The sequence below is a fragment of the Citrus sinensis genome, chromosome 3, assembly GCF_022201045.2.
Source record: "Citrus sinensis cultivar Valencia sweet orange chromosome 3, DVS_A1.0, whole genome shotgun sequence".
Taxonomy (NCBI): Eukaryota; Viridiplantae; Streptophyta; class Magnoliopsida; order Sapindales; family Rutaceae; genus Citrus; species Citrus sinensis.
The window spans coordinates 13,486,566-13,509,920 of record NC_068558.1 but is presented as its reverse complement, the minus strand read 5'-3'; the positions used below and the strand labels follow the sequence as shown (position 1 = coordinate 13,509,920).

At 32.7% G+C, this 23,355-nt stretch overlaps 2 protein-coding genes across 5 annotated transcripts; both read left to right on the top strand.

Moving 5' to 3' along the window:
• Nucleotides 1–9,206: 9,206 nt before the first annotated feature.
• LOC102624689 (probable LRR receptor-like serine/threonine-protein kinase At1g53430) lies at nucleotides 9,207–18,474 on the top strand. 4 transcript variants are annotated; one of them, XM_052438196.1, is made up of 25 exons: nucleotides 9,207–9,225; nucleotides 10,117–10,235; nucleotides 12,325–12,493; nucleotides 12,638–12,709; nucleotides 12,938–13,009; nucleotides 13,162–13,233; nucleotides 13,317–13,388; nucleotides 13,491–13,562; nucleotides 13,644–13,715; nucleotides 13,807–13,878; nucleotides 13,983–14,054; nucleotides 14,147–14,218; nucleotides 14,350–14,421; nucleotides 14,567–14,632; nucleotides 14,791–14,850; nucleotides 15,010–15,048; nucleotides 15,183–15,232; nucleotides 15,311–15,714; nucleotides 15,876–16,074; nucleotides 16,160–16,300; nucleotides 16,430–16,548; nucleotides 16,714–16,924; nucleotides 17,033–17,270; nucleotides 17,531–17,681; nucleotides 17,868–18,474. In XM_052438196.1, the coding sequence occupies exons 2-25, from the start codon at nucleotides 10,136–10,138 to the stop codon at nucleotides 18,285–18,287; spliced, it is 3,087 nt and encodes a 1,028-aa protein (XP_052294156.1). In that variant the 5' UTR covers nucleotides 9,207–9,225; nucleotides 10,117–10,135; the 3' UTR covers nucleotides 18,288–18,474. The 4 variants fall into 4 exon arrangements, with proteins under 4 accessions (XP_052294156.1, XP_052294155.1, XP_024954735.2 ...); XM_052438195.1 differs by lacking the exon at nucleotides 9,207–9,225 and having other exon boundaries at nucleotides 9,768–10,235; XM_025098967.2 differs by lacking the exon at nucleotides 9,207–9,225 and having other exon boundaries at nucleotides 9,771–10,235; nucleotides 15,347–15,714.
• A 553-nt stretch (nucleotides 18,475–19,027) lies between these two features.
• On the top strand, nucleotides 19,028–20,626 carry LOC112498102 (seipin-2-like). The gene is made up of 3 exons (XM_052435741.1): nucleotides 19,028–19,338; nucleotides 19,451–19,865; nucleotides 19,955–20,626. The coding sequence occupies exons 1-3, from the start codon at nucleotides 19,028–19,030 to the stop codon at nucleotides 20,444–20,446; spliced, it is 1,218 nt and encodes a 405-aa protein (XP_052291701.1). The 3' UTR covers nucleotides 20,447–20,626.
• The last annotated feature ends 2,729 nt before the right edge of the window (nucleotides 20,627–23,355 follow it).

Below are 23,355 nucleotides of genomic sequence, written 5' to 3'. Positions count from 1 at the left end.
TGATGTTGAAATTTTAATTTTTCATTTACATTGTTTAAATATAAAATTGAGTATGTTATATAAAATTTGAGGTTATTATTATAAATTTATATATCAAACCTTTGTGATTTTAAATGCGAAAACCCGCAAAAAATTTGTCGAGTACTATTGCGGATTTGGTAATTGTCAAAACCCGCTGCGGGTGAATTTTCTTTAAAAAATTAAAACCTACTACGAGTTACGGATGTATTTAATAATTTAAATTTTGTACGAGTTCAAATTTAATAATGGCAAACTCGCTGCGGCCAGTGCCCTTGCCATCCCTAATCTTAATCAAGACTGTGACAATAAATAAGGGTTATTTTTAGGGACCTCCCCTGAGGTTTGGTGTATTAACAGTCTGATAGAAAGTATTCATTTAATTACAACGACCTCCCTTAACGTTAGTATAAAAATACGTAAGCGTCAGTATAAAAGGGTAAACAAGTAAAAGTAAACTTGAAATTTTTTCACAAAGTGTACTTCTCCTCGTAAACACAACTTACACTTGAACAAAACCCACCATCATTTTCGTCCATGGAGAAGAAGCGTCTGTAACTCACAAATAATTTCTGAAATCATTGATTTATTTTCATTTACTGCACAAGATGACGTCGTGCGGTGGTCCAGAGCTTCCAAGAAGCGAGTATTACCGGCATCTAGCGTCTATCGTGACTGGAATTAGATCGCAAGAAGAGGTTAGTCTTCGAAAACGCAGCTTGCATGCTTGAATCAGTGGCTTACAAGATATTGTTGTTATTTTATTGATTAAAAATAACAATGGGTCTATTTTAATTAATGAAAGTCTGTTTTAATTAATGAAAATGGTGCTGGATGTTGTTTCTCTCTGGGGTTGTTAGTGTTGAGTTGAAAAAAACTATTGGGTAATGACTGATAAGAGCAATTTTCTAATGATTTAAGAGATGTGTAAGTACTAGATGTAGTTCATCAAAGATGGGTTTCAGTTTGCTTATAATGTGATAATCTTTTAGAGAGCCCACAGTGGTTTATGTGATTGTTCAGTTTGGGGTCATGACACTAATTGAGTTGTGTGTTAGTTTCGGTTTGTGCATGCCTTTGGTGTTCTTTTGCCTTATTGTTGTAATACCTTCAATAATTTGGTGGTGGTGTTTTTTTTTTTTTTTGAGAAGGTAATTTTGTATTTGCTAAATAATGTGATTGTAATAAAATGTAACTTAAGTATATTGTTCTACACACAATTTTTGCTCCCATGTGAGATGTTCTCTGTGTTTTTGTCTAAGGCTTTTGTTTGTTATTCAAACTAGAAAATAGTGGATGCAAGACTATGAATTTGGCATGTGATAAACTTTGAAATTGCCCTTTTTCTAGATTAAAAAATATTGACTTGCCATTTTCCTTGTTTGATTCTAATTTTCAAACAAGTTTGCCGAAATCTTAAGTTCGATTACATGTTGTTTATTGTATTTCTTATTTCAAAGTCTGTAATCTATCTGCGTGCATCATTTCAGAAGAAGAATAAGCAGCTATAGCAAGTCCATTAGTTTAGGTGTTCCGAGTATGACAGAGATGATGCTCTAGATCCAGGTTTGAGGCACCAACAAAACTCGAAGATATCAATTATAGAGTGGGATTTTCAGGACCTGAAATCCAATTTAATATTTACTTGATCTGGGTTTAAATATGGATGGAGCAAAGATTGGTATCAGATGGGTTTTATGGTCGGTGCCAACGCCTGTACTATCAAGTTTACAATATGAAAATCATTTCTTTTAATAGCTTTGCTCTTGTGGCATGTATTAGTTATGAAGTAGTTTGTAATAAAAAAAATCACAATAATAATATGCATGCAGGAGGCAGCTATGCTGCCACACATTATGTCAATTTTTTTATTATTATGCAATGTCAATTTTTTTATTAAGCAATTTCATTTTTTTTATCCAATGGATATTTTCATCTTCTTAAGTAATTTGTGATTTTGGCACGAATTACCCATCAGTTCATCAGTGAATAAAAAAATATTTTGGCAGGAAGGGTATTTTTGGATTTTCAATAGTCAACTAACAGTCCACTTAACAGAATACAAATGTCAGGGGAGGTCTTTGTAATTACGTGAATACTTTCTATCAGATTGTTAATACACCAAACCTCAGGGGAGGTCCCTAAAAATAACCCCAATAAATAATAATGCATTAAATAAATGTCAGATGTTTCTGTTTCTCTACTTTACTTTCTCTAGCCACAGGGAGGGGCCTCATTCGCATCAGAGGGAAAGCCTCATTCGCATAGAGGGGTGCTCTGGTACCCGCAGATTTTTATAGATACAATGAATTTCTAAATAAAATAGGATAATATCATAAGTTTTAGGTGTAAATCTTCATTTTCGCGCCTGCAAGATTGGACATCGTCTCACAATTTTTAATTTTATTGGAAAAATGTCACTTAAGTCATATGATCCCACAAACATTAATTTTAATAACAAGTTGTACCTATACAATTATTAATTTATTTTCAGCATATTCTTTTCTCTTTCTTTTATTGAGCCTACTTTTTGGTTGATGTTTTATAGTCTTTGTCTTATTCAAATTTTATTTTATATTTTTTTAAAATGGGAAAGAACTTTTACACTATGAAAATAAAACTTTTATATGCTAGAGCCTATAAAATTGAAAAAAAAAGAAAAAAAAAACCATACAGTCAATTTTAAAATGTTTTAATTTGGCCCTCATATAATTGAACTTCGAGCTCCACCCCTACTAATCACCATTATTATTCTTTTTATTTATATTTCAAAAAAATATAGGGGTTGCGTGAAGCTCAAATCAAACACTAAATTGTTATTATACATCTAAAAAATTATTTAAAAGTCACTCAATCAAATCCTTAAAGATAGAAGTCATTCTTAACTACCCTGTTAGTTAATAACTTGTGTGTGTATGTGTGTGCACACTATGAAGACTCTTATGCAAGCGTCCTATTTTTCTAATGCGAATATATTATTAAACCGTAAGATTTTTTTTTTTAAAGAAAGTAAACATTTCATTCAAACAAGAACAACACTGTCTAATACAATCTGTATGTCTACTGGAAATGAGTTTTCCCAGACGACATAAGTATCTTTCTCTAAAGCGAATTTCGCTAAAGAATGGGCATGAGCATTACAATCTCTAAGAACAAATTTAACATTAACATATTGAAAGTCCTTGATGATTTAATAGAGTTAGCGCAGACACATTATTAAGCCGCATGATTTTATAATACATAGAAAATTGACTCTATTAAATTACAAAGTTTAACAGCATGAATGTATTAAAAAAAAGTGAGTGCACCTGCACTTGAGAATACACACACCCCCTCTCTTAAAAAAATCATAAAAATAAAGATAGAATTTCTTAAATATTTCTGAAGAGTTTGTGACGACCAATCAACCATTGCATATGTACAGTAACCCACAAAATGTTTTAGTTTTCTCAACTTATGCTGTACGTGCTTTAATTAATTTTTAAAATGAAGAAATTCAAAAACTTGTGGTACGGAATCGGATTAAATGTGTACAAAATCAATGATTTATAACTTATTTCTTAATCTGACACTTTTCGAGTTGACTGTGCCTATGCCGTATCCGAAGAGCTGACTTCAAACGCGGATTCAAACAAAGCAGTTCGAAGTTTCAAATTCAAACAAGTGGACAAAAACTTGCAATTCTGCCATTGAGTTTTCATATTTTTTTGAATTGACCCATAGTAGTTAGGGGTGGTTTGGTTTGGTTTCGCATCAAACTGAATTGAACGATTTTTAGTTAATTTATGAATCAAACCCAACCAAACCAAATTAGTTTGATTTCCGGTTCGATTTGGTTGCTTTTTTAATTAATTTCTTTGTATTTGGTGAATTTTTCAGTTTTTGAGTTTTTTTTTTTTTAATGAATCGACCGGTTTTTATTAATTTTTGAACTAATCACTAGTTCAATTCAGTTTTTTGTTGAGCACCAGGTTTTTTGTCCACTCCTAATAGAAGTTTTGCTTGTATGTATGTCCACATACAATAATGTTATACTGAACATATGATGTATGTGTGTGGGTTTAGCCCATTTGATTAGATATTCCAATCCTTAATACAACTCAAATTAAAAATTAAAACATTATTAATTTTTTACTAAAGTAATATATAATAGTATTCCATAAAAATATAAAACTTAATTTCAAATACAACTTTGTCAAAACTCCTAATAATTATATTCCACTCTCTGTTCAAATAACCACCAATGCAAGTTTGTAGTTTTTGACTTTCTGCTTATTGAGAATGTTTTTTTTTTTTTTTTTGTAATCTTTTAAAAGATTGTGCTTATACATAGAGTATGTCACATTGTAAAATTTCATATTAAAACTAGCAAGTCAAAATTTAAAAATAACTAGACTTCACAAAAAAAAAAAAGGAAAACAAAACAAAAGTCTGTAGAAACATAAACAAACATTGTATTTCTTAAAGTGTGGAAATTTGAATCTGAGCATTTCTAGTTATATAAAAGTAATCTTTCACATTCTTAATTTTATGATCCAAAATATAAAATTGTTCGTGCCTTACGTGAGAACATCTATGTTGATGTTCCACTTATGTCAGTATTCGGGAGAAATTGATGCTTAAGTCCCAATGTCCCAGTAATTGGTAACCATTATAGAAATTAAATAATTAAATAGAAAGAGAAGGAAAAAGGTGAAAAAAAAAAAAGACAAAGAGAGGCATGTTCTTGGAGGATTTTTCCTCTTCCTCCACCTTTAATTAATTGGCTCAAAGGAGATGTATCTGATTAGAACTGTATTTTAAGTTGAAGTGTGCTTAAGAATTTGGTCAGTGATTTTCAAGCAATTTATCATTTTTATTTGATAGTATTCGAGTTTTGAAAAAATTGACTTGTTTTATTAAGTTTAGAATTGGTCCTTCTTTATAAATTAAAAAAAAAAGTTTGGAAATAATGACGTCATATTAATTAAGTGGGAGTCCTTTGGGGCTTGGGCTTGAAAAGGAGAAGGAAGACCATCACGCTTTCTTGAAACTTTTAATTGAATATTTCTTTTCTAGAAGAAACTTGAAATTCACATGGAAAGTTCCAAGATTAATGAAACTTAATTACTAATATAACACAATGTTTAAGGCAACGTTTTCCGCTAAACCGAGTTGGATTTTTTCCACTTTGTAAAGCTTTGTTTGAATCCCTCTTTCTTTTTGTATAACTTTAGCCGTCATGAGATTACGTTGGAAGCATTTGACTGTAATTTTCACGTGGGCATTGATGAAGGCTGAAGCTTTTGCGATGTCACATTTTTTTCTTTTTGCACTTCAAGTGTTCATATGATAAATTTGACGTGGATCAGTTACATATATTTGCCGGGTCTTATTAAGTTACATCATACATAATTTACAATAAACTCAAAAGTAATTATTCATAATCTCCGTCTTATTTTATATGCTACTAATTTTTTATTATTCAGTAATCATTTTTGGGTTGATGCAAATTAAGTTATATGTAACTTAGCAGCTGCTATATTTACGTTAACAGTTTCTCGAATAAAATAGTAATAATACTATTCCTTTCAATATAATCATAACTATTTTTTAATCAAGTGAAATTGCATACTCAATAATACCAAGTTATCTATACTAATCAAAGCACAAGGCCAAATACCTAAGTATTTTTTTTAGAGACCCAAGCGACTATATGAGGAAAAGAAAAAAAAAGGAAAAACTATAAGTGGGTATTTGTCTGGAATGCACAAATTTACGAAAAGTGAAAATTTAGATTAACATTTAAACTTGGTTATCTGGTTAAAGAAAACTGTTTGAAAATCACTCAAAAAAATTCTTAAGAACAAAAATAAAATTGTTTCTGCAATGTTTAAGCTATTAAACAAATATAAAAGAATAAAAAATCTATTATTTCCAAATCTTCTCAGCAATGTTTAAGCTATTAAACAAATATAAAAGAATCAAGAATCTATTATTTCCAAATCTGGTCTGATCCTCACACATTGCAGCCGCTCAAATTTTTGCTTTAGAACCAAATGGTTGTGGCTCAGTTGGCAGCGCAGGTTGAGTTTGTGGGAAGAGCTTTCGGGCTCGATCTCCACTAAACATACTATTTGGGAGGGGTAAAGAGTTTTAACTGTTATTACACCTCGAATCCGGATTAGTTGAGGCCCAATATGGTCGCGGGACACCGAATGATTTACAACAAAAAAAAAAAAAATTGCTTTAGAACTTTCAATATTCAACGTTTGAGGTTTCGTAGAAAAATTAATATTCAAAGATATGACCGAAAGCGTAAGCTTTTGATTACGTAAAGTGTTTATTAATACTTGCTTTTTTCCAGTTTAGGACGTAAACCAAACCAAATTAAAACATTGGTTGTTAAAATCTGCATGGAGTTTTCTCTAACAGCTGATAAACTTCCCTGGTAATTAGAATAGTGATTTTCAGTTGTTTTTTTAACATATTCTAATATTTATTTAACCAGGCCTAAGTTAACGTGATCGAGCTAGATTGATCCATAATATTAATTATTTTGGCCCAGATTAATCACTCAACTTTATGAATTGATTATCCAATGTAATCTTCCATATTTATTTAAGTGTCACCCAGCTTCGAGCTTTATTTATATGTTTATTTATTTTGTTCAGATTTTGATTTTACCGATATCTAGGGATATTCATAACTCATTAATCTGTGGCAGGAAGGGAACACTTTTTATGCCTTTTAGAATTATCATTATTTTTTTAATTACAGTTGTGATCTTCAATAAAATTTCCTCTAATTTCTGATATTAAAACATTGATCAAATAAATACATTCTCGAAAAGCAAATATCATATTTTAACAGATAAATTAACTAGAACTAATTTGAGAGATTTTGGATAAAAAAATTATTATTCTTCTTTGTTATTAATGGTTTCAACAGCGCATCCGGTATTAAAAATTTATAAGGAACCTAAGTAGTATTTATTTAGAAGGTATAGGTATGAACAGAGTCAAAATTTAATTTTTAAGTTCTGTTCAGTATAATTTTTCAAATATAACTTATTTAAGTAGAACTTTTGTTAGTAGAATTTTTATAATTAGAGCCTTTATCCAAAAAAAATTAGTTGCTTGGTTGTCATTGAGAGTTTTTATTAAAAATTACAAAATTACTTTAATAGGAAATTTTTTTAAAGTTTTTTTATGAAAAGAATGAAATAAGATTATAAAAAAATAAAAGATGCTTTAGATATTTTAACATTTAAAAAAAATTCCACCTTTACTTTCAAAAGCCCAAAATTTGAGAATTTGTTAGTAGGGGCAAAAAAATTAACTTATTTAATCTTCTTAAGCTCTATTTAAAAAAAATAATGCTAAAAAGTTTGATAAGAGCTTACGGAATTAAAAAAACACTTATGATCATTAAATAAGTTACACCAAACAAGTATTTTGATGTAAGACGTTATTTTATGAATTTTAAGATTTTAGAATTTTATTATTTTAGGACTTTCTATTTTAATTATAGTCAATTATGATATTTTATTATTTTAAGATTTTCTATTTTCATTAGAATCAATTAAGATATGAGATTTAGTTAATTTAGGGAAGTATATTTTATTTCCAGTATAATTGTGATTTAGTTTTCATTTTTAAGTTAACTTAGGGAAGTGTGTTTCCTCTATTAGAAATAGAGAGATCTTGTAATTATTTTCATAACTCAGATTCAATTATTTAATAAAACCCCTAGTTTAGAATTCTCTTTGGGATTATCTATCTAATCTCATATTACGCGTTATTAAATCCGATTGACTCGCTTGGATTAGAATAAGATCTAATCACGCTTTGATTAGAGTATAAGTTAATCGTATTGGCTTAGTTTAATAATACAACAATATCTAGTTTTCCTATCCTATTAGATCTTACTTTCACTATTTTTGCTCCATCACATTTAATCCCTTATCTCTCTTAGAATTCAAACTCTTCCACTCTTTTTAAAATTAAACTGAGTGATCAGTCAAATAAAAATAAAAAATATTTTAAAATCACTTGGTTAATCCTACAGAATGGAGGAAAATATCCAAATTAATTTTTTAACTTCAAACTTCTCTCTAGTAGTATAGTTCCAACTCAAGTGATCAATTACACAAAATTACTTGAAGATCAACTGAGCAAATACATCAACAAAAACAACTCCTACGGTCAAAGATTTGACTCTGACAGCCAAAAAAATAAAAAAAATTATTAAGTTACAGCTATATTAGATAAAAGGTGACAAAATCAGGCAGCTGGTTTTCCTCCGATAGTTTTTTATTCCAAGATAAATTCATTTTTTTTCACACGGCATCAATCCCAAACTCCCAAGGAATTCATGTGCTGCAGCTATCGAAGGAGAAACAACCCAACTTGTTCCTGGTCCTGGACATTGGAGTCTTCAACACCATATGGGATTTTATTCTCTCTCTCTTATTTTTTTCCACTGAAATTATTAAACTTATTAAGAGATAGATTGAATAAGAAATCTTTACAATCTTTACGACTCAGTGATAATATCTGTAAGATTTATATTCAATATTCATTTTAAATGTTTCTCGATAATATAAGAATTCTATTACACATGTATAAAATTAACTGGATTCCAATTTTACACATCTAAATTTCGGTTGGAGATGGGGATCGCTCTCTTCAATGTCTCAAAAAGTTAAAGTTATTTTCTTTTATCTTTATCATTTCGAGAGATAAAAAAAAAAAAAAAGTTTCAGAGATGGACAGCCGACAAAGTCTATTTTATTTTTGCTAACAATTTTACAAAGATTTTTTTAAAAAAAATCATAGATGGAATAGAACCATCTCTTGCCTATTTTACCATTTTCTAATTAATTAAAAAATGTAGTTAGAAGTTGGGAAGTTCCATATAAACTCGGGTGAGTAACACAAACTTGACCAATTTTTTTTTTTTTAAAGACAAATTAAAGAAAATAAAAATTCTTATAAAAAAGGAAAAAAAAATTCAATCTATAGACGGGTGCCGACATGGTCAAATCGTGGGCCCACACAGCCCATAATGCCGTGTGCGTTTGTCGGTAACCAACGTCTGCTGACTTGGCAAATCCATCTTGGCGGCTCAACTCCAGATATGCAGATACGGTCTCCACACTCTCTCTCTCTCTGTTTCAGTTTCCTCAACATCCCTTTTCACTGTTTTCTACTGATCACATGTGACGTAAGTCCGTATTTTAGCAAAATGGTTTAAAAAAATATCTCTACTTTTAAAAAATAAATTATTAATATAAAACTAATACTTTTAAATAATATCGCTACTTTCAAAATAATATTTATTTCGAAAAAATTTACCATATAAATGGTTGAAAAACTATAACACTTAGATGACATCTTAAATATGTAACGATAGAATTGAATATAATTTTATATATGTTAATATGTTCAAAGATGTGACGTAAAGGATTAATAAAAAAGTGGTAACAATTTTTTTTTAGTTATATAAATTTATAATAATTTTATACAATTAATTTCTGAATTCGTATATATTTATTGATATAAAGTGATTGTAGCTCTACCATTATTCTTTTTCCCAATATGAAATGAAGTTTGGGACACCATTATTTATCAAATAATAGGTGTCATTGTCGCTTTCAATATTGCCTCCTTTTCTTGACGCTGACCCTTTCATATTTCGTCCCCGTTCATACACTGTACTCCTAATTTTTCTTTTCAAAAAAATTAACTTTAACACAACAATCAATCGAACCAATCAAATTTTACTGTTTCAGTTTCTGTCTTTGTTTTTGTTTTAAATATTGTCGGGACTTCGACCACGTGCATAAAAGAACAATAGAAAACTGGCAAAAGCCTTCGCATAATTTTCATTTCATTACTGAGAACGAAAAGCAAATAAATCAATCTTTTGCTTTTTTCTGTTAATTAATGTCTACCTCCTCTGCATAACAACTCCATGCATTCTTTCTCTAAGTGATCACACGGAACTCTCTCTCTCTCTCTCTCTCTCTGTGTCGCTAAACGACCCGTCGTTTTGTTGTCATATTTGAGCATTACTTAATTTGTCTGAAACTCAAACTACTCCTTTACTCATCAGGAAGTGTGGGGGAGTGGAAATGGGCAAGATCGTTTCTGTTTTTGTTGTTTTGGGGTTTTTGGTTCTGAATTGCTTTGCGAACTTCGGATCTCATGCTCAACGTTTGCCTGACGATGAAGGTAAGTTCACAATTTGCCAACAGCATATTACAGTTTTCATCTTTTTTTTTTTTATGATATTTTCTTCATGTCTCAAGTCTCAAGTTTGGTTCTCGAGAATTTGAAGGAAAAGAGAGCAAAATTTTAGTGGGAGTCGAAATAATTGAATGTTGCTCTCTGGGTTTGCTTCTTTTAGATGTTTGTGTTCTGTTTGGCAAGAATTTATTGTGAGAGTTTCCTCTGTTTGGATGCTGAGAATGTGAAGGAAAATGTTAAAAGATCCAAGATTTGAATTTTCAGTTTGTTCTCTTTAATTAGATGGGGACCACTCCAGTAAGAAAATCAGATGCTCTCTCTTAATAAATAAATATTTATTTATTTCTCTTCAATTATTTGTTTAGAGATAAGTCCCTCTCGGAGACTCTATATTTAGCATAATTTGTTTGGTTGACGAAAATAATAAATTCTTCTAGGAAAGCAAAAAGCAAGTTGTAAACGAACCGACACCCTTTTGTATATTTCTGCTGAAATATTTCCTTAAAACAATAATTAGCACTTCATTAATCTAATTAGTTTCCATACTTTTGGAATGTTGATTGCTTGATGTTTTTTATCATTTTAAATGATGTGGGATCATCACATGGGTCCAGTGATACCGTAGTGAATATGAGATAATTGTGTCAATGTGCGTGCATTAATCATGCAAAATTTTATATGCATATAGCATTATCATTCTTTGACTATTTGCATAAACAACAAAATTTGGCTTGGATTTTTCTTCTTGCAGGTTGGCCTAGGATACTTTTCGGTGATAGTCTAACATATATTTTTTTAGCTAGAGCCTTATAGATCACTCGTCAATTACTATCAATGTTCATAGTAATCATCGTAGTGACATGGGTTTTGATTCTTTTGGTTGTCTTGTTGATGAGTTCTGCTTTTCCTACCTCTAAAAGTGCTTTTTGAAATAGTCAGAAGCGTTTCTATTATCTACTTTGTAGTATTTGTTTGATTTACACACATAAACAACTTTGAGGAACAAACAATTTACTAGAAATGCTTTCTTCTAGACGGAACAACAAAGTGGTCGTTAGGGCGAATCCTCTTATTTGCAACTGCAAGGCCAATTCGGAATGAAACAATGATGTTGTCATTTAGCAATTATTGCTTGATATTTCTGCTGAACATGACTGAAATTTATGGAGGAAGCTTGTCCTCCACCAGCTGTCAATTTTTTGCCAATGTCATTTAGTTGGCATCATGTTGTCATAAGTTGTGGTAGGTTATGAACTTATGCTCATAACTGATTACCAACCTTTTTTTTATTTTTAGGGTTTGATAAAATCTGTTATTGTTCTTACTTTTCACAACATTTTAATGGGTGCATACAAATGATTAACATAATACGTTGTGGTCTGTCTATACAGTAGAGGGCTAATCTGGTGGGCACCATCGGAGAGCGACAGCCCACGCGGCCATCTCTCATTGAGAGAGCTGTGGGGTCAATAGCACAGTTCTCTCAATGAGAGCTGGCCATGTGGGCAGTCATTCTCCATAAGGAGAGCGACTGTGCCCACCTGATCAAAACTCCTTTAGAGTAATTAAATCTGGTAAAAGTTCTAACACTTGATTGAGGGACTCAGGCCCGAGAACACTTTGTAATTCGGGAACTTCACCTGTCACATGTTAACTTGTTTGACATTACCGAATGGAATGAGAATTCACTTATTGATAGCATCCATTACCTGTAACGTGGTTTGATATCTCAAGTTTTAATTCATGACTTAATTATTCCTTTAATTTTCAATTCATTTAATAGTCTTTGAAAATTTGTGATTGGGACAATTTAGTTCTTAAAATGCCAATGGCTCTCAATTCTCACATAGTTGGATCCTAACTGATTTCTTATTCTAGCCAATTTAGTTTAAGAGGGATTATATTTAATGATGATGTGTCATTTTCTTTTGCCGATATGGTAGCTCTTTTGTTTTAAGCTGAAGTTATTAAACACACTAGTTGTTGTTTCATTTGTTGGTTTTAGACTTAAGATCATTCAGAAAGGATTATACCTGTTTTAGTAATTGACTCACAACTCATTTCTGTTTAACAGTGCAAACACTGCAATCAATTTTCAGAAAACTGAACTTCAGAAATGGTCAAGTCAACCAAACTTCTTGCACTGAGGGTTCCTGGAATGTTACAATCGATGATTCTAATGGAAGCAATTTCACTTGTGATTGTACATATAGCAACAACACCGTTTGTCATGTCACTGTCATGTATGACCGTTTTTTCTTTACCCTCCACCTCATCGTATATGCAGATCCCACGTACAATGTGATTTGCGATAGATTTTGGAGTTTATTTGGTTGCTCTTTCTACCTCTGATGTTTTTCTTCTATGTTCTTCATTTGGTATCACAGCCTGTTGAAAGGTTTTAATCTTGCTGGAGTTATACCTGAAGAGTTTGGGAATCTTACTTTTCTGCAAGAAGTGTAAGTGCATATTCCAAGCTCTCAAATTCTAATGTATGTCGAACGGGTTTCTAATCTTGTATGCATGCAGCAGAAAAGAAATATTGTTACTCTATTAATACAGATAAGAAGCTATTTTACAGAATTGACAGCTTTGCTTTGTTATCCAGATAACATTTGACTGTCCTTGTCGAATATTGACACTTTCTTAAAGATTGATAGCTAAATGAATTTGGTTTCGTTAAACAGAGATCTTAGTCGCAACTATTTCAATGGATCATTACCTAAGAGTTTTGCTCGGCTCCAAAATCTCACCAAGCTGTAAGTTACTCTCTGAGTTGTATGAATTCCTTGCATTTTTTGCAGAGACTTTGAGGGCCATTTTTTTTCTTGCCATTTACTCATCTAGCTATTGATGAAGTAGAAAAATAGGTAACTGGTTAGCCAATTTATAACTCTTTGTTAAATTACAGGCTTATTCTGGGAAACCGTCTTAGTGGTTCGATTCCTCTGGAAATTGGTGACATTTCTACACTTGAGGAGTTGTAAGTTATTTAACAAAGTGTATTCTTAGATGAAGAAAAGGATGATTTGAAACATCATAACAATTTAAATTTAAAATTTTCAGGGTCTTGGAAGATAATCAACTTGTAGGACCTCTTCCTGAAAACCTTGGAAATTTGAAGAGCTTAAGAAGAATGTAATGCCTCTGTCATTTTATTTTTTTGAAGAATCAGGCAAGCCTTTTTCATTTTTGTAAAAATTGTAATCTTTTCTTTTTTTGATGTTAAAACTCTTGCAGTCTGCTTTCTTCAAATAATTTTACGGGATCAATACCAGAATCATATGGCAATCTGAAAAACTTAACTGAGTTGTAAGTTGCTTAACATGACAAAATTACAGAAGTTTATTCTTCTGAATGCTGAAGTTGCTAATTTATATTCACCACTTGCAGTCGGATAGATGGGAGTAACTTGACAGGGAGGATACCCAATTTCATTGTGAACTGGACTAAACTTGATAGACTGTGAGTTCTGTACTGCATTCCAATTGCACACTCGTATAACATACACTCTATTTATGTTATTGTTACCTGAGAGATCTCGAATCTATTTCAGGGATTTGCAGGGCACATCATTGGAGGGCCCTATACCTTCCACTATATCCCAGTTGAAAAACTTAACCGAACTGTAAGCACTTAGCCCTGCTTGTAGTAACTGCTATATTCGGTTTAACATTTTAATGCTTGGTACCAGAAATAGAAAATATTTTTGATGTGTATCTACTTTTTTAGGAGGATATCTGATTTGAAAGGATCAAGTTCATCTTTCCCCAATCTGCAGGATATGAAAAAAATGGAAAGATTGTGAGTTGTCATTACTCAACTTCGCCGCAATACAGCATCTTGTCATTTTTAAGCACATTAACTTATCAAGGAATTTGATTTTTGTGACTCAGGATACTAAGAAATTGCTTGATAACTGGTAGAATCCCAGAATACATTGAGGATATGACAGATCTAAAAATTTTGTGAGTTGCTTTGATGAGAGCTATTTAGAGATGTGCTTATTTTTTTATTTATCATTTTCCATGATGGATCAATTTACAAAAGACTGTTTTTATTGATTCATGATTTTTATATACCAATTGCATTATTGTAGAGATTTGAGCTTCAACCAGTTGAGTGGTCCAGTTCCGGGGATACTTCAGAATTTGAAAAAGATAGATTACATGTAAGTTAATAAATACATTTAGGCTTTAGCAAGCTCATGCATATATGCACATGATACTTTTTAATCTCTCAAATTGACCTGTATTTACATTTTTCATTGATTGCTTATTTACTAAGTATTCTCATCTGATGCTTTTTCAATGTAGTTTTCTGACTAACAACTCACTGTCTGGAACGTTACCTGATTGGATATTGACCAGTGAGAAGAACTTGTAAGTCTATCTTTAATCCATTGCTCTTCATTTTATTTGGACATAAATTACTCATTTGTTAGTTATGATATATAAGTTTGTCATTTATGATTCTTGTTCAATTTCATAACTTTTATCTTCCATAACCATCAGATATTCCATGGGAAAATTTCTTGCAGGGATTTATCCTACAACAACTTTACAGAGTCATCTCCCGCTACTTGCCGAGAGTCCCGAGTGTAAGCATTCTGTTTTTCAGTTAATTATATGTCCATGCCTCAATTATTTATACTTTCCCTTCTACGATGTAATGTAAAATATTTCATTTTATACCTCCATTATCTATAGATTCTCTTTTATTGACTAGAAACTCAAATCCTTCTTTCATCACTTCACAGGAACATACTTTCCAGTTTTTCATCTACGGGAAGCAATTCGTGAGTTATTTCTTTTATTTTTCATTATTCTTTTGTCTAATAGAATCTGCTTTAGGAAGGTTGTTATCTACGTTCTTGTCCAAATTTAAAGTAAAACATAAATAATTAACTAAAGATTAATTTTCAACTGGTAGAGTTTCTTGGTGTTTGAAGAAGGATCTTCCTTGCCCGAAAGAAGCCAAACGTAAGCATAACTACATGTCGTATTGTGCTTTTATGTGTTGCAATAATCATATGATTTAACCTATAATTCCCGTGGCAGATGTATTTTATTACACATTCTTCTTTGCAAATGTAGACTATTCCTTGTTTATTAACTGCGGTGGAAGCCCGACGGAGTTTGAGGAAAATGATTATGAAGAGGATCTTAACACACAGGGTCCGTCAAACTTTGGTATAGTTTCAGACAGGTGGGCTTATAGCAGTACAGGAGTTTATGTGGGCAATGAAAGTTCTAAGTACTTGGCTGCAAACCAATATGGTTTGAATGTGAGTGGTGCAGAATATTACAAAACTGCACGCCTTGCACCGCAATCACTCAAGTATTATGGCCTTTGCATGCTGAAGGGCAGTTACACTGTGAAGCTGCATTTTGCTGAAATTATGTTTACTAATGATCAGACCTATAAAAGCCTTGGAAAACGGATGTTTGATGTTTCAATTCAGGTGAGCTAAAAGGAAATAGTTAACTATTAACATCAAGTTACTGACTTTTTTTTAATTGGGTCTAGTATGCTGTTTTATTCTTAAGATTTTGTTTAGTTTTGAAAGAGGAGGAATGCTAGTTTTTCGTCAAGCTTGTAAACCTCTAACTCTAATTTGCACAGGGAAAACAAGTTCTCAAGGATTTTGATATTATGGAGGAAGCTGGAGGTGTCGGTATAGGCATCACTAGGGAATTTAAAGATGTCTCTGTCAATGGGAGCACTATGGAGATCCACTTATACTGGGCAGGCAAAGGAACCAATGCTATTCCTTACAGAGGCGTTTATGGGCCTCTTATTTCTGCCATTACAGTGACACCAAGTAAGCTTACCTCCTATATAAGAATTTCAATTCCTCCCCCCCCCCTCCTGCCAACTTGTCCTGTAACTGCTTTCTGTTCCTGTAGATTTTGAAGTTGATACTGGTGGGGGACTGTCAGCTGGAGCCATTGTTGGCATTATAGCTGGTTCGTGTGCAGTTGTCATAATATTGTTGTTTATACTCTGGAGGCTGGGTTACTTAGGGGGAAAAAATGTTGAAGATAAAGGTGATATTGATAAATATGTGCACTTCTTGTTCTATCATTGCTGACTTTGCTTTGAAATTGATACACCTGATGCAGCATGTTTACTGAAAAATCTAATTTTGTTCTTTTCAATTTCTTTTCTCTTTACAGAACTTCGTGGACTAGATCTCCAGACTGGTTATTTCACTCTAAGACAAATTAAAGCTGCTACCAATAATTTTGACGCTGCAAATAAGATTGGAGAAGGTGGATTTGGGCCTGTTTACAAGGTAAACATGATTTAATTTTATACCTTGGGAAAAGACTTGATAATGCCAAGTGTTTAAACAAATATGTGGTGTGTCCAGTCTATTCTCCTGATGCAAAATAGTAGTAAGTACAAAAAGACAAACTATCTTTACAGTATTCTGAAGCTTTAGTCTTTGCGATTGTAGGGTACTCTGTCAGATGGTGCAGTGATAGCCGTTAAGCAGCTCTCCTCAAAATCAAAGCAAGGGAACCGAGAATTTGTGAATGAAATAGGCATGATATCTGCTTTACAGCATCAAAATCTTGTGAAGCTTTACGGTTGTTGTATTGAAGGAAACCAGTTGTTGCTAGTATATGAATACCTAGAAAATAATAGTCTTGCTCGCGCACTTTTTGGTAACGCCATCACTAAAATCACTCATACCTTCTCTTTACATCTCTGGAATTAACTATGACATGACTGAACTGTCTATTTTTTTTTCTCTTTCTCTCTCTCTCTTTTAGGTAAAGAGGGGCAATGTCTTAACTTGGATTGGGCAACAAGAAAAAGGATATGCTCAGATATAGCAAGAGGATTAGCTTACCTTCATGAAGAATCAAGGTTGAAAATTGTTCATAGAGACATAAAGGCAACCAATGTGCTGCTTGACAAGGACCTAAATGCTAAGATATCCGACTTTGGTTTAGCTAAGCTTGATGAAGATGAGAACACCCATATCAGCACACGCATAGCTGGAACAGTGTGAGTTCTCTCTTTTCATCTCAGAAAAATTTCATGGCTGCTGAAAAAAGTAGTAATTTTTTTCTTTGAGACAAGTACAGATTGGGCAATTGATCATATGCATATATTTAATATCTCACCGCCTGCATGAATATTTGGTTAATGCTTAAAGCAGAATAAGAGTAACATTTATTTTATGTACAGAACAATCTAGACTCTCCTCATCTTTACTAGCTGATGCATGTCCTAGTTTATAATTTGATATCTGCTTACTTCTCCAGAGGCTATATGGCTCCTGAATATGCAATGAGAGGTTACTTGACCGACAAAGCAGATGTCTACAGCTTTGGAATTGTTGCTCTGGAGATAGTTAGTGGGAAGAGCAACACTAATTACAGGCCAAAGGAGGAGTTTGTTTATCTTCTTGACTGGGTAATATATTTTAATTGCATTCTGCTCTTAATAGTATAATGTTTGAAAGGCATTATGCCTTGACATGCTCATACACGCACACACACGTACGTAATATTTTGAATATGAAAAATGATGTAGTCATGTTAACAATGCTTGTGCCATGATTGTGAATGACATTCCTTTTCTTTGTACATGGAACCGCAGGCATATGTCTTGCAAGAGCAAGGAAACCTCCTGGAACTTGTCGATCCAAGTCTTGGTTCTAACTTCTCCAAAAAAGAGGCCATGACAATGCTTAATATAGCTCTTTTATGCACCAACCCATCTCCCACTCTTAGACCAACTATGTCTTCTGCAGTAAGTATGCTTGAAGGCAAAACTGCAGTCCAAGCGCCAATTATTAGGCGCAATTCAGATAGCCAGGATGCAAGATTCAGAGCCTTTGAGATTCTATCACAAGACAGCCAAACCCACGTCTCAACATTGTCTCAGGAAAGTGAGATGCAAAGAACCATGTCAATAGATGCACCATGGACAGATTCATCAGTTTCCGTCCAAATTACTGATGAGACCAGAGAGCATTCTTCATCAAGCATGCTTCTTCAAAATGAAAATAATGTATAATTATCATTGGATATTTGAGCAATCATGCTTTGAAGTCGCTTTATTTAGGAAAAATTTTCAATGATAGGATGAAGAACAAATAGTTTATTTATATTTTTTGAATCCGACCGGAAATGTGTAAAGAAGAATTAGATGTTTCTATGTAAATTTCAGCGCTTGATCACCTGATCATGGATAAATTTGATCATATTGCTGTTAATTATTCTTGAAGCAAGCTCAAGTGAAACTAATCTTTAGGACAATTAGGTTCAGCAAGTGGCTAAGAAAAATGATTAATGTGCACCAAAAATATAATATAATTTAATCCCTATAAAACTTCAATGTTAATAGTGCTGCTATTGCTGCTGCTGCACCTAGGTTTTACAGATATGACTTGTTCTTTGTTCAGCTTTTCAGGATAAGTTGCAGTATGACACACAGTCCATGAGTAATCGGACTAGACTCTGTAAAATTACAGGCTCACTTTCTTCAGCTCTGTGGCTTGAAATTGAGGCAAAACAATCACAGCAAGAAATGTTGAACTGTGTGTCATACTGCAACTTATCCTGAAAAGCTGAACAAAGAACAAGTCATATCTGTATGATTAGCCAACAAAATTTCTCCAATCATTTAGCATTCCAAGAAAACATCAAGCATTTTACCTCCTATAAACGTCTGAATTCCAGTTACTAAAGTCCCCAGGCAGGCCTCTTTCGCTGTTCTCACCAAGTGCACCCATTAACCCAAGTCATATTCTTGCCATGGAAGAAGCCAGCATTTCAGAAATAGATCATGTTACCATTGGTGAAGGTGAATTTTTCACCAATTGCAGGAACAATGTGAAGTCAAAGGGGCTCTGTGATGTGCTCAAATTTTGTCTCGTAAAATTTGCCATAAATGGAGCTGACAAAGTTTTCAAGGATCAGAACTTCAGGAGAAGCAATTATTTTATTATAGTCCTTAATGAGGAGGCAATGTTGCATGACAATCTCCAGGCTCATCAGTATAGTGAAAAATATAAATTTGGAACTAACACTGTGCTTGAATCAGGCAGAGATCGATGGAATAATGAGTACATGAATGTGTCAAAAGTGGTAAATTCTTGTTCTGGTGGAATCATTGAATTTCCTCTGAATCTTCTTGCTTTCTTTGCAATGTCAATGATGAAATTTGTTGGCTTTCAGTTCAACTTATTTCTTGATTTCGTTACATTTCCAATTTGGTTGTCATATTATTACTATGAAAGCTATCAGATTAGGGTGGGGTTTCTTTTGGTCAATGTTTGTCTGTTTCATGCTTCAAGGAGTGTTAGCTTCAGGGTTTCTATTTGGTGGCTTTTTGATGGGATACCTGTTAGAGAAGCCTATTCAGGTAACAGAAACCCTGAATTTCGATTATACGAAAACTAGTCCGGTTGCTTTTGTGCCAATCATGAATCATCCTGGAATGGGAAACCCTTCAAGCCTAATTGTTAAAGACAACGTAAAAGCTGGGAAAGATGCCAGTCCTCGCGCTATTCCTTACAATCACAAACTGCAACTCACTGTTTCACTGACAGTTCCCGAATCTGATTACAACAGAAACCTTGGTGTTTTCCAGGTATGAACCATGATCCCTTTCACAATTTTCCAATCCTGGAGGATTTGTCAGTTCTCTGATATATAAACTGATACTTTTAATTCTTAAAGGTGAGAGTTGAGTTCCCATCAGCAAATGGCAAGGTAACAGGCAGCTCAAGTTACCCCTGCATGATGAAGTTCAAAAGCCAACCAATTCAATTTGTTGAAACGATCATTAAAAGGGCTCCTCTTATTGCTGGTTTCCAATCTGAGTCACAAATCCTGAGCATAAAAATGAGTGAATTCACCGAAGGACTTGAGCCTACAGCATGCTTGAAAGTGATCCTAGAACAGCGAGCAGAATACCTAGCGGGTGCTGGCATACCTGAAATATATGCAGCATCATTGTCACTTGAGTCCGAGCTTCCACAATTCAAGAAGATAATTTGGAATTGGAGGAGAACAATTTTTGTATGGATTAGCTTCATGTGTTTCGCGACAGAATTGCTGATCATCCTAGCTGCTTGTAGGTCTATGATCATCCGAAAAGGAATGCTAAAGATCGCTTATGCAAAAAAGAGTTCTGCTTTGAACATAATTCCGTGGTACAAAACCAGATGAAGTGGTGCAAAGTCATTACCAAGGATTTTGAAAGGGGAAGAATTGTACGAAAATGAATAAATTTTCTAACTGCAATAAGAATATTCAGTACACGTCGTACACTATTTGTTAACTTGGAATATGGAAACGTTTGCATGAATCAGAAATGCTTAAACTCGTTGCTTCAATAAATAATCATCAGATCAAATATCGTTGAAATTACTTAAACCAAAAATGAAAATAGAAATCAAAATAGAAAAATATCTTTGAGTTATATGACTTCAGAAGTTACATTTAATTTGTATGAATAGCCCAACCACCACCACCACATCATATTTTCATGCATCACATTTTTTTTTTTCATGCATACAACTTTACCAGTATCGGCTAAAATCTCAATTTAATAATGTTTTTAAGTCATTACATCATAGTTCTGTATTCCGTCTCCTAATTCAGTAAATGCAACATATATAGAACTCAATTTCTATAAGCTGACTAAAGCTAAGAGAGCTCTGGTGCATTGCTGAATTAAAGATTAGTTGTGACTGACTTCGTTTTTTATTTCATGCCCCTAGAGTTTACTTTGTTGACCCAGTGGACCAAATTATAAGTTGGTTGTTAGGCCCTTTCCTACCTACTGAGCGTCGTGAATGGTGGTTTACTGTGAATGATGGTTTATTAGAAAACTTATTAACGGATCTGGGTTTGTTGTCCAACAACACAAATGTCTGTTCTAAGAAAATTCATCAGAGGACAGTTTTTCGGTTGTGAAAAAAGAGTCATTTTCTTTTATCATGTACAAAAAAAAATTGACACGCGCCACTTTGACATGTATAAAATTAATTATTTCCTCGTGACACTTGTTGTTTCGTGTTTCTTGAGTTTTTTTTTTTTTTCATCACTTGTGTCGATTCAATTTTGTTTATGGTGTAAACTTCATAGGATGTTAGTTTGTAAACATTAAGTCTTGGGCATCCATATGACCATATGTTGTAGACATTAATTAAATCTTGGGCGTCCATATGCCTCGAACTTGATGCTAAAGGGTCTTTGTTATTTTCTTTGATCACTACTTTTTACATTTTACTTAAGTAAATCAATTACACTTTGGCTTGCATTTGTTGTATCTTTTAAAAGTGCAACACGTCTATCCATCCTATTAGTCGCTAAAGCCGTATAATTAATAAATGATCAAATGGAAGCAAAGCATTCTAAATGGTGATACTTTTCGCTTGACATTATACTGCCCAACACATTTATTGTTTTTTTGTTAAATATATTTAAGAAAACTTGAGATTCCACATAAGGGAGGCGCTCCATGTAGAGTGGGGATTGGTCATTGCTTGACCTCATGATGTATTCTAGAGACACGCTTTTGATAACAAAGAAGGCCTAATAATATTTGAAATTCTCCACTTTTAGGATAGACGTCCTGATTTACATTCAAATTTTTACTTGAGCGAATGTTAAATTGACAACTAGTTTCATTAAAATAAAGAAATTTGAATCTGTGGATAATAATATACATATGGCGTGAAATCTATAAAAGTTCAAAAGAACTTCGACTAGAAAAATTTAATTCTAATTTGATAAGACAAGAGTGAAGCATTTACATAGTACTAGTTGCTATTTTCGCAACGCTTAACATTTTTAAAGAAGATTGACATTTTCTCCTAATAATTTACTTTCGGTAAATTATAATCTATTTGAAGTAAAAATCTTAATAAATGAAAAAAAGTGACTGTTTTATTGTTGAAACATATTTCAATGAGGTAGTAACTATGGCTACCCCAAAACCAATGGTCTTGTATACTGTCAAATGATAAGATTTTGCTGACTTTTATTAACTTAATTTTTGATCATCTGATGCTGCCCAAGCTTTAGGATACGATACCCATATAATACCACAATCGACCCTGTTAATGAATTTTTTTTCATGAATGCGATAACAAAGTATTACGAAAAATCAAAAGAGATAAGTCGTAAAACTCCAAAATTATAGGGGAAAAGCGTCGATATCCCTTTTTTTAATGTTTAATTTACTATGGTTATAATTTACATTTTATATAAATCCAAATAAACAAATATTATCTCCAATTTTCATGCGAAACTGATTCAAATCTCAAATGGAATATTTCACATTCAATAAGTCTTAATTGGCAGCATAATATTGGGATTTCTAGCCTTCCCAAGTTCTTGACTCTTCTATTAAACCAACAAGTGTAATGACATAAAAGATGCAATGCTTGTTCTCACCACAAATAAACTTGTACACGAGGTAACCTTATTCATAACAATTGAAATATACACACTTCATTACATACAAAAAATAACTCAAAGAAGACAGTAATTACAACAGTCCCCATCACATAATGTCTAAAATTAAACCAATTATTGAATTACAAGTACACATAATCAAAAATTAATAATGACATAAAACGAGAACACGTACAAAACATAACAGCATGAATAATTATATACTGACTGCATCTTACTCATCAATCAACACTACAATGTCTTGCTCCATGCATGGAAGATTTTGCATGGAGTTTCCTTCAATGTCAGGTGTAAACTCATCAACTTCTTCAACTCGAGGTGCTGCTGCTGCTTCATCATCTGGGTTATCATTATCTTGTTGTCTGATAATGCAAGCTGCGATAAAACAAGTTGAAAATGCATTTTCTTGGGAAAAAAAGAAAAGTAAATGTTGAAAATGAAAGTTACATTAAAACAAATGAATCTTTTTTTTTTTTTTCGGATTTCATCTGGTTGAGATAGTAAAATCTCTTGTATTGATATTGAGAACAAGAAGTTTGGGATTCGAATTTTGCTCATGTAAATGAGGAGACAATTAGGTTTCATTAGGTTAACTAATAAAAAAAAAAGAAAAAAAATACTTTTGGTATGCAACATCAGCCTATATTACATGT

Bases quoted from the DNA above. Each gene is read 5' to 3' on its own strand.
- LOC102624689 (XM_052438196.1), top strand. From the start codon at position 10,136: ATGGGCAAGATCGTTTCTGTTTTTGTTGTTTTGGGGTTTTTGGTTCTG. The intron at 13,563-13,643 runs GTAAGTTGCTTA...CACCACTTGCAG, and splicing joins CTGAAAAACTTAACTGAGTT to TCGGATAGATGGGAGTAACT. The intron at 16,301-16,429 runs GTGATATTGATA...TTCTCTTTACAG, and splicing joins AAAAAATGTTGAAGATAAAG to AACTTCGTGGACTAGATCTC.
- LOC112498102 (XM_052435741.1), top strand. From the start codon at position 19,028: ATGGAAGAAGCCAGCATTTCAGAAATAGATCATGTTACCATTGGTGAA. The intron at 19,339-19,450 runs GTACATGAATGT...GTTGGCTTTCAG, and splicing joins AGAGATCGATGGAATAATGA to TTCAACTTATTTCTTGATTT. The intron at 19,866-19,954 runs GTATGAACCATG...TAATTCTTAAAG, and splicing joins GAAACCTTGGTGTTTTCCAG to GTGAGAGTTGAGTTCCCATC.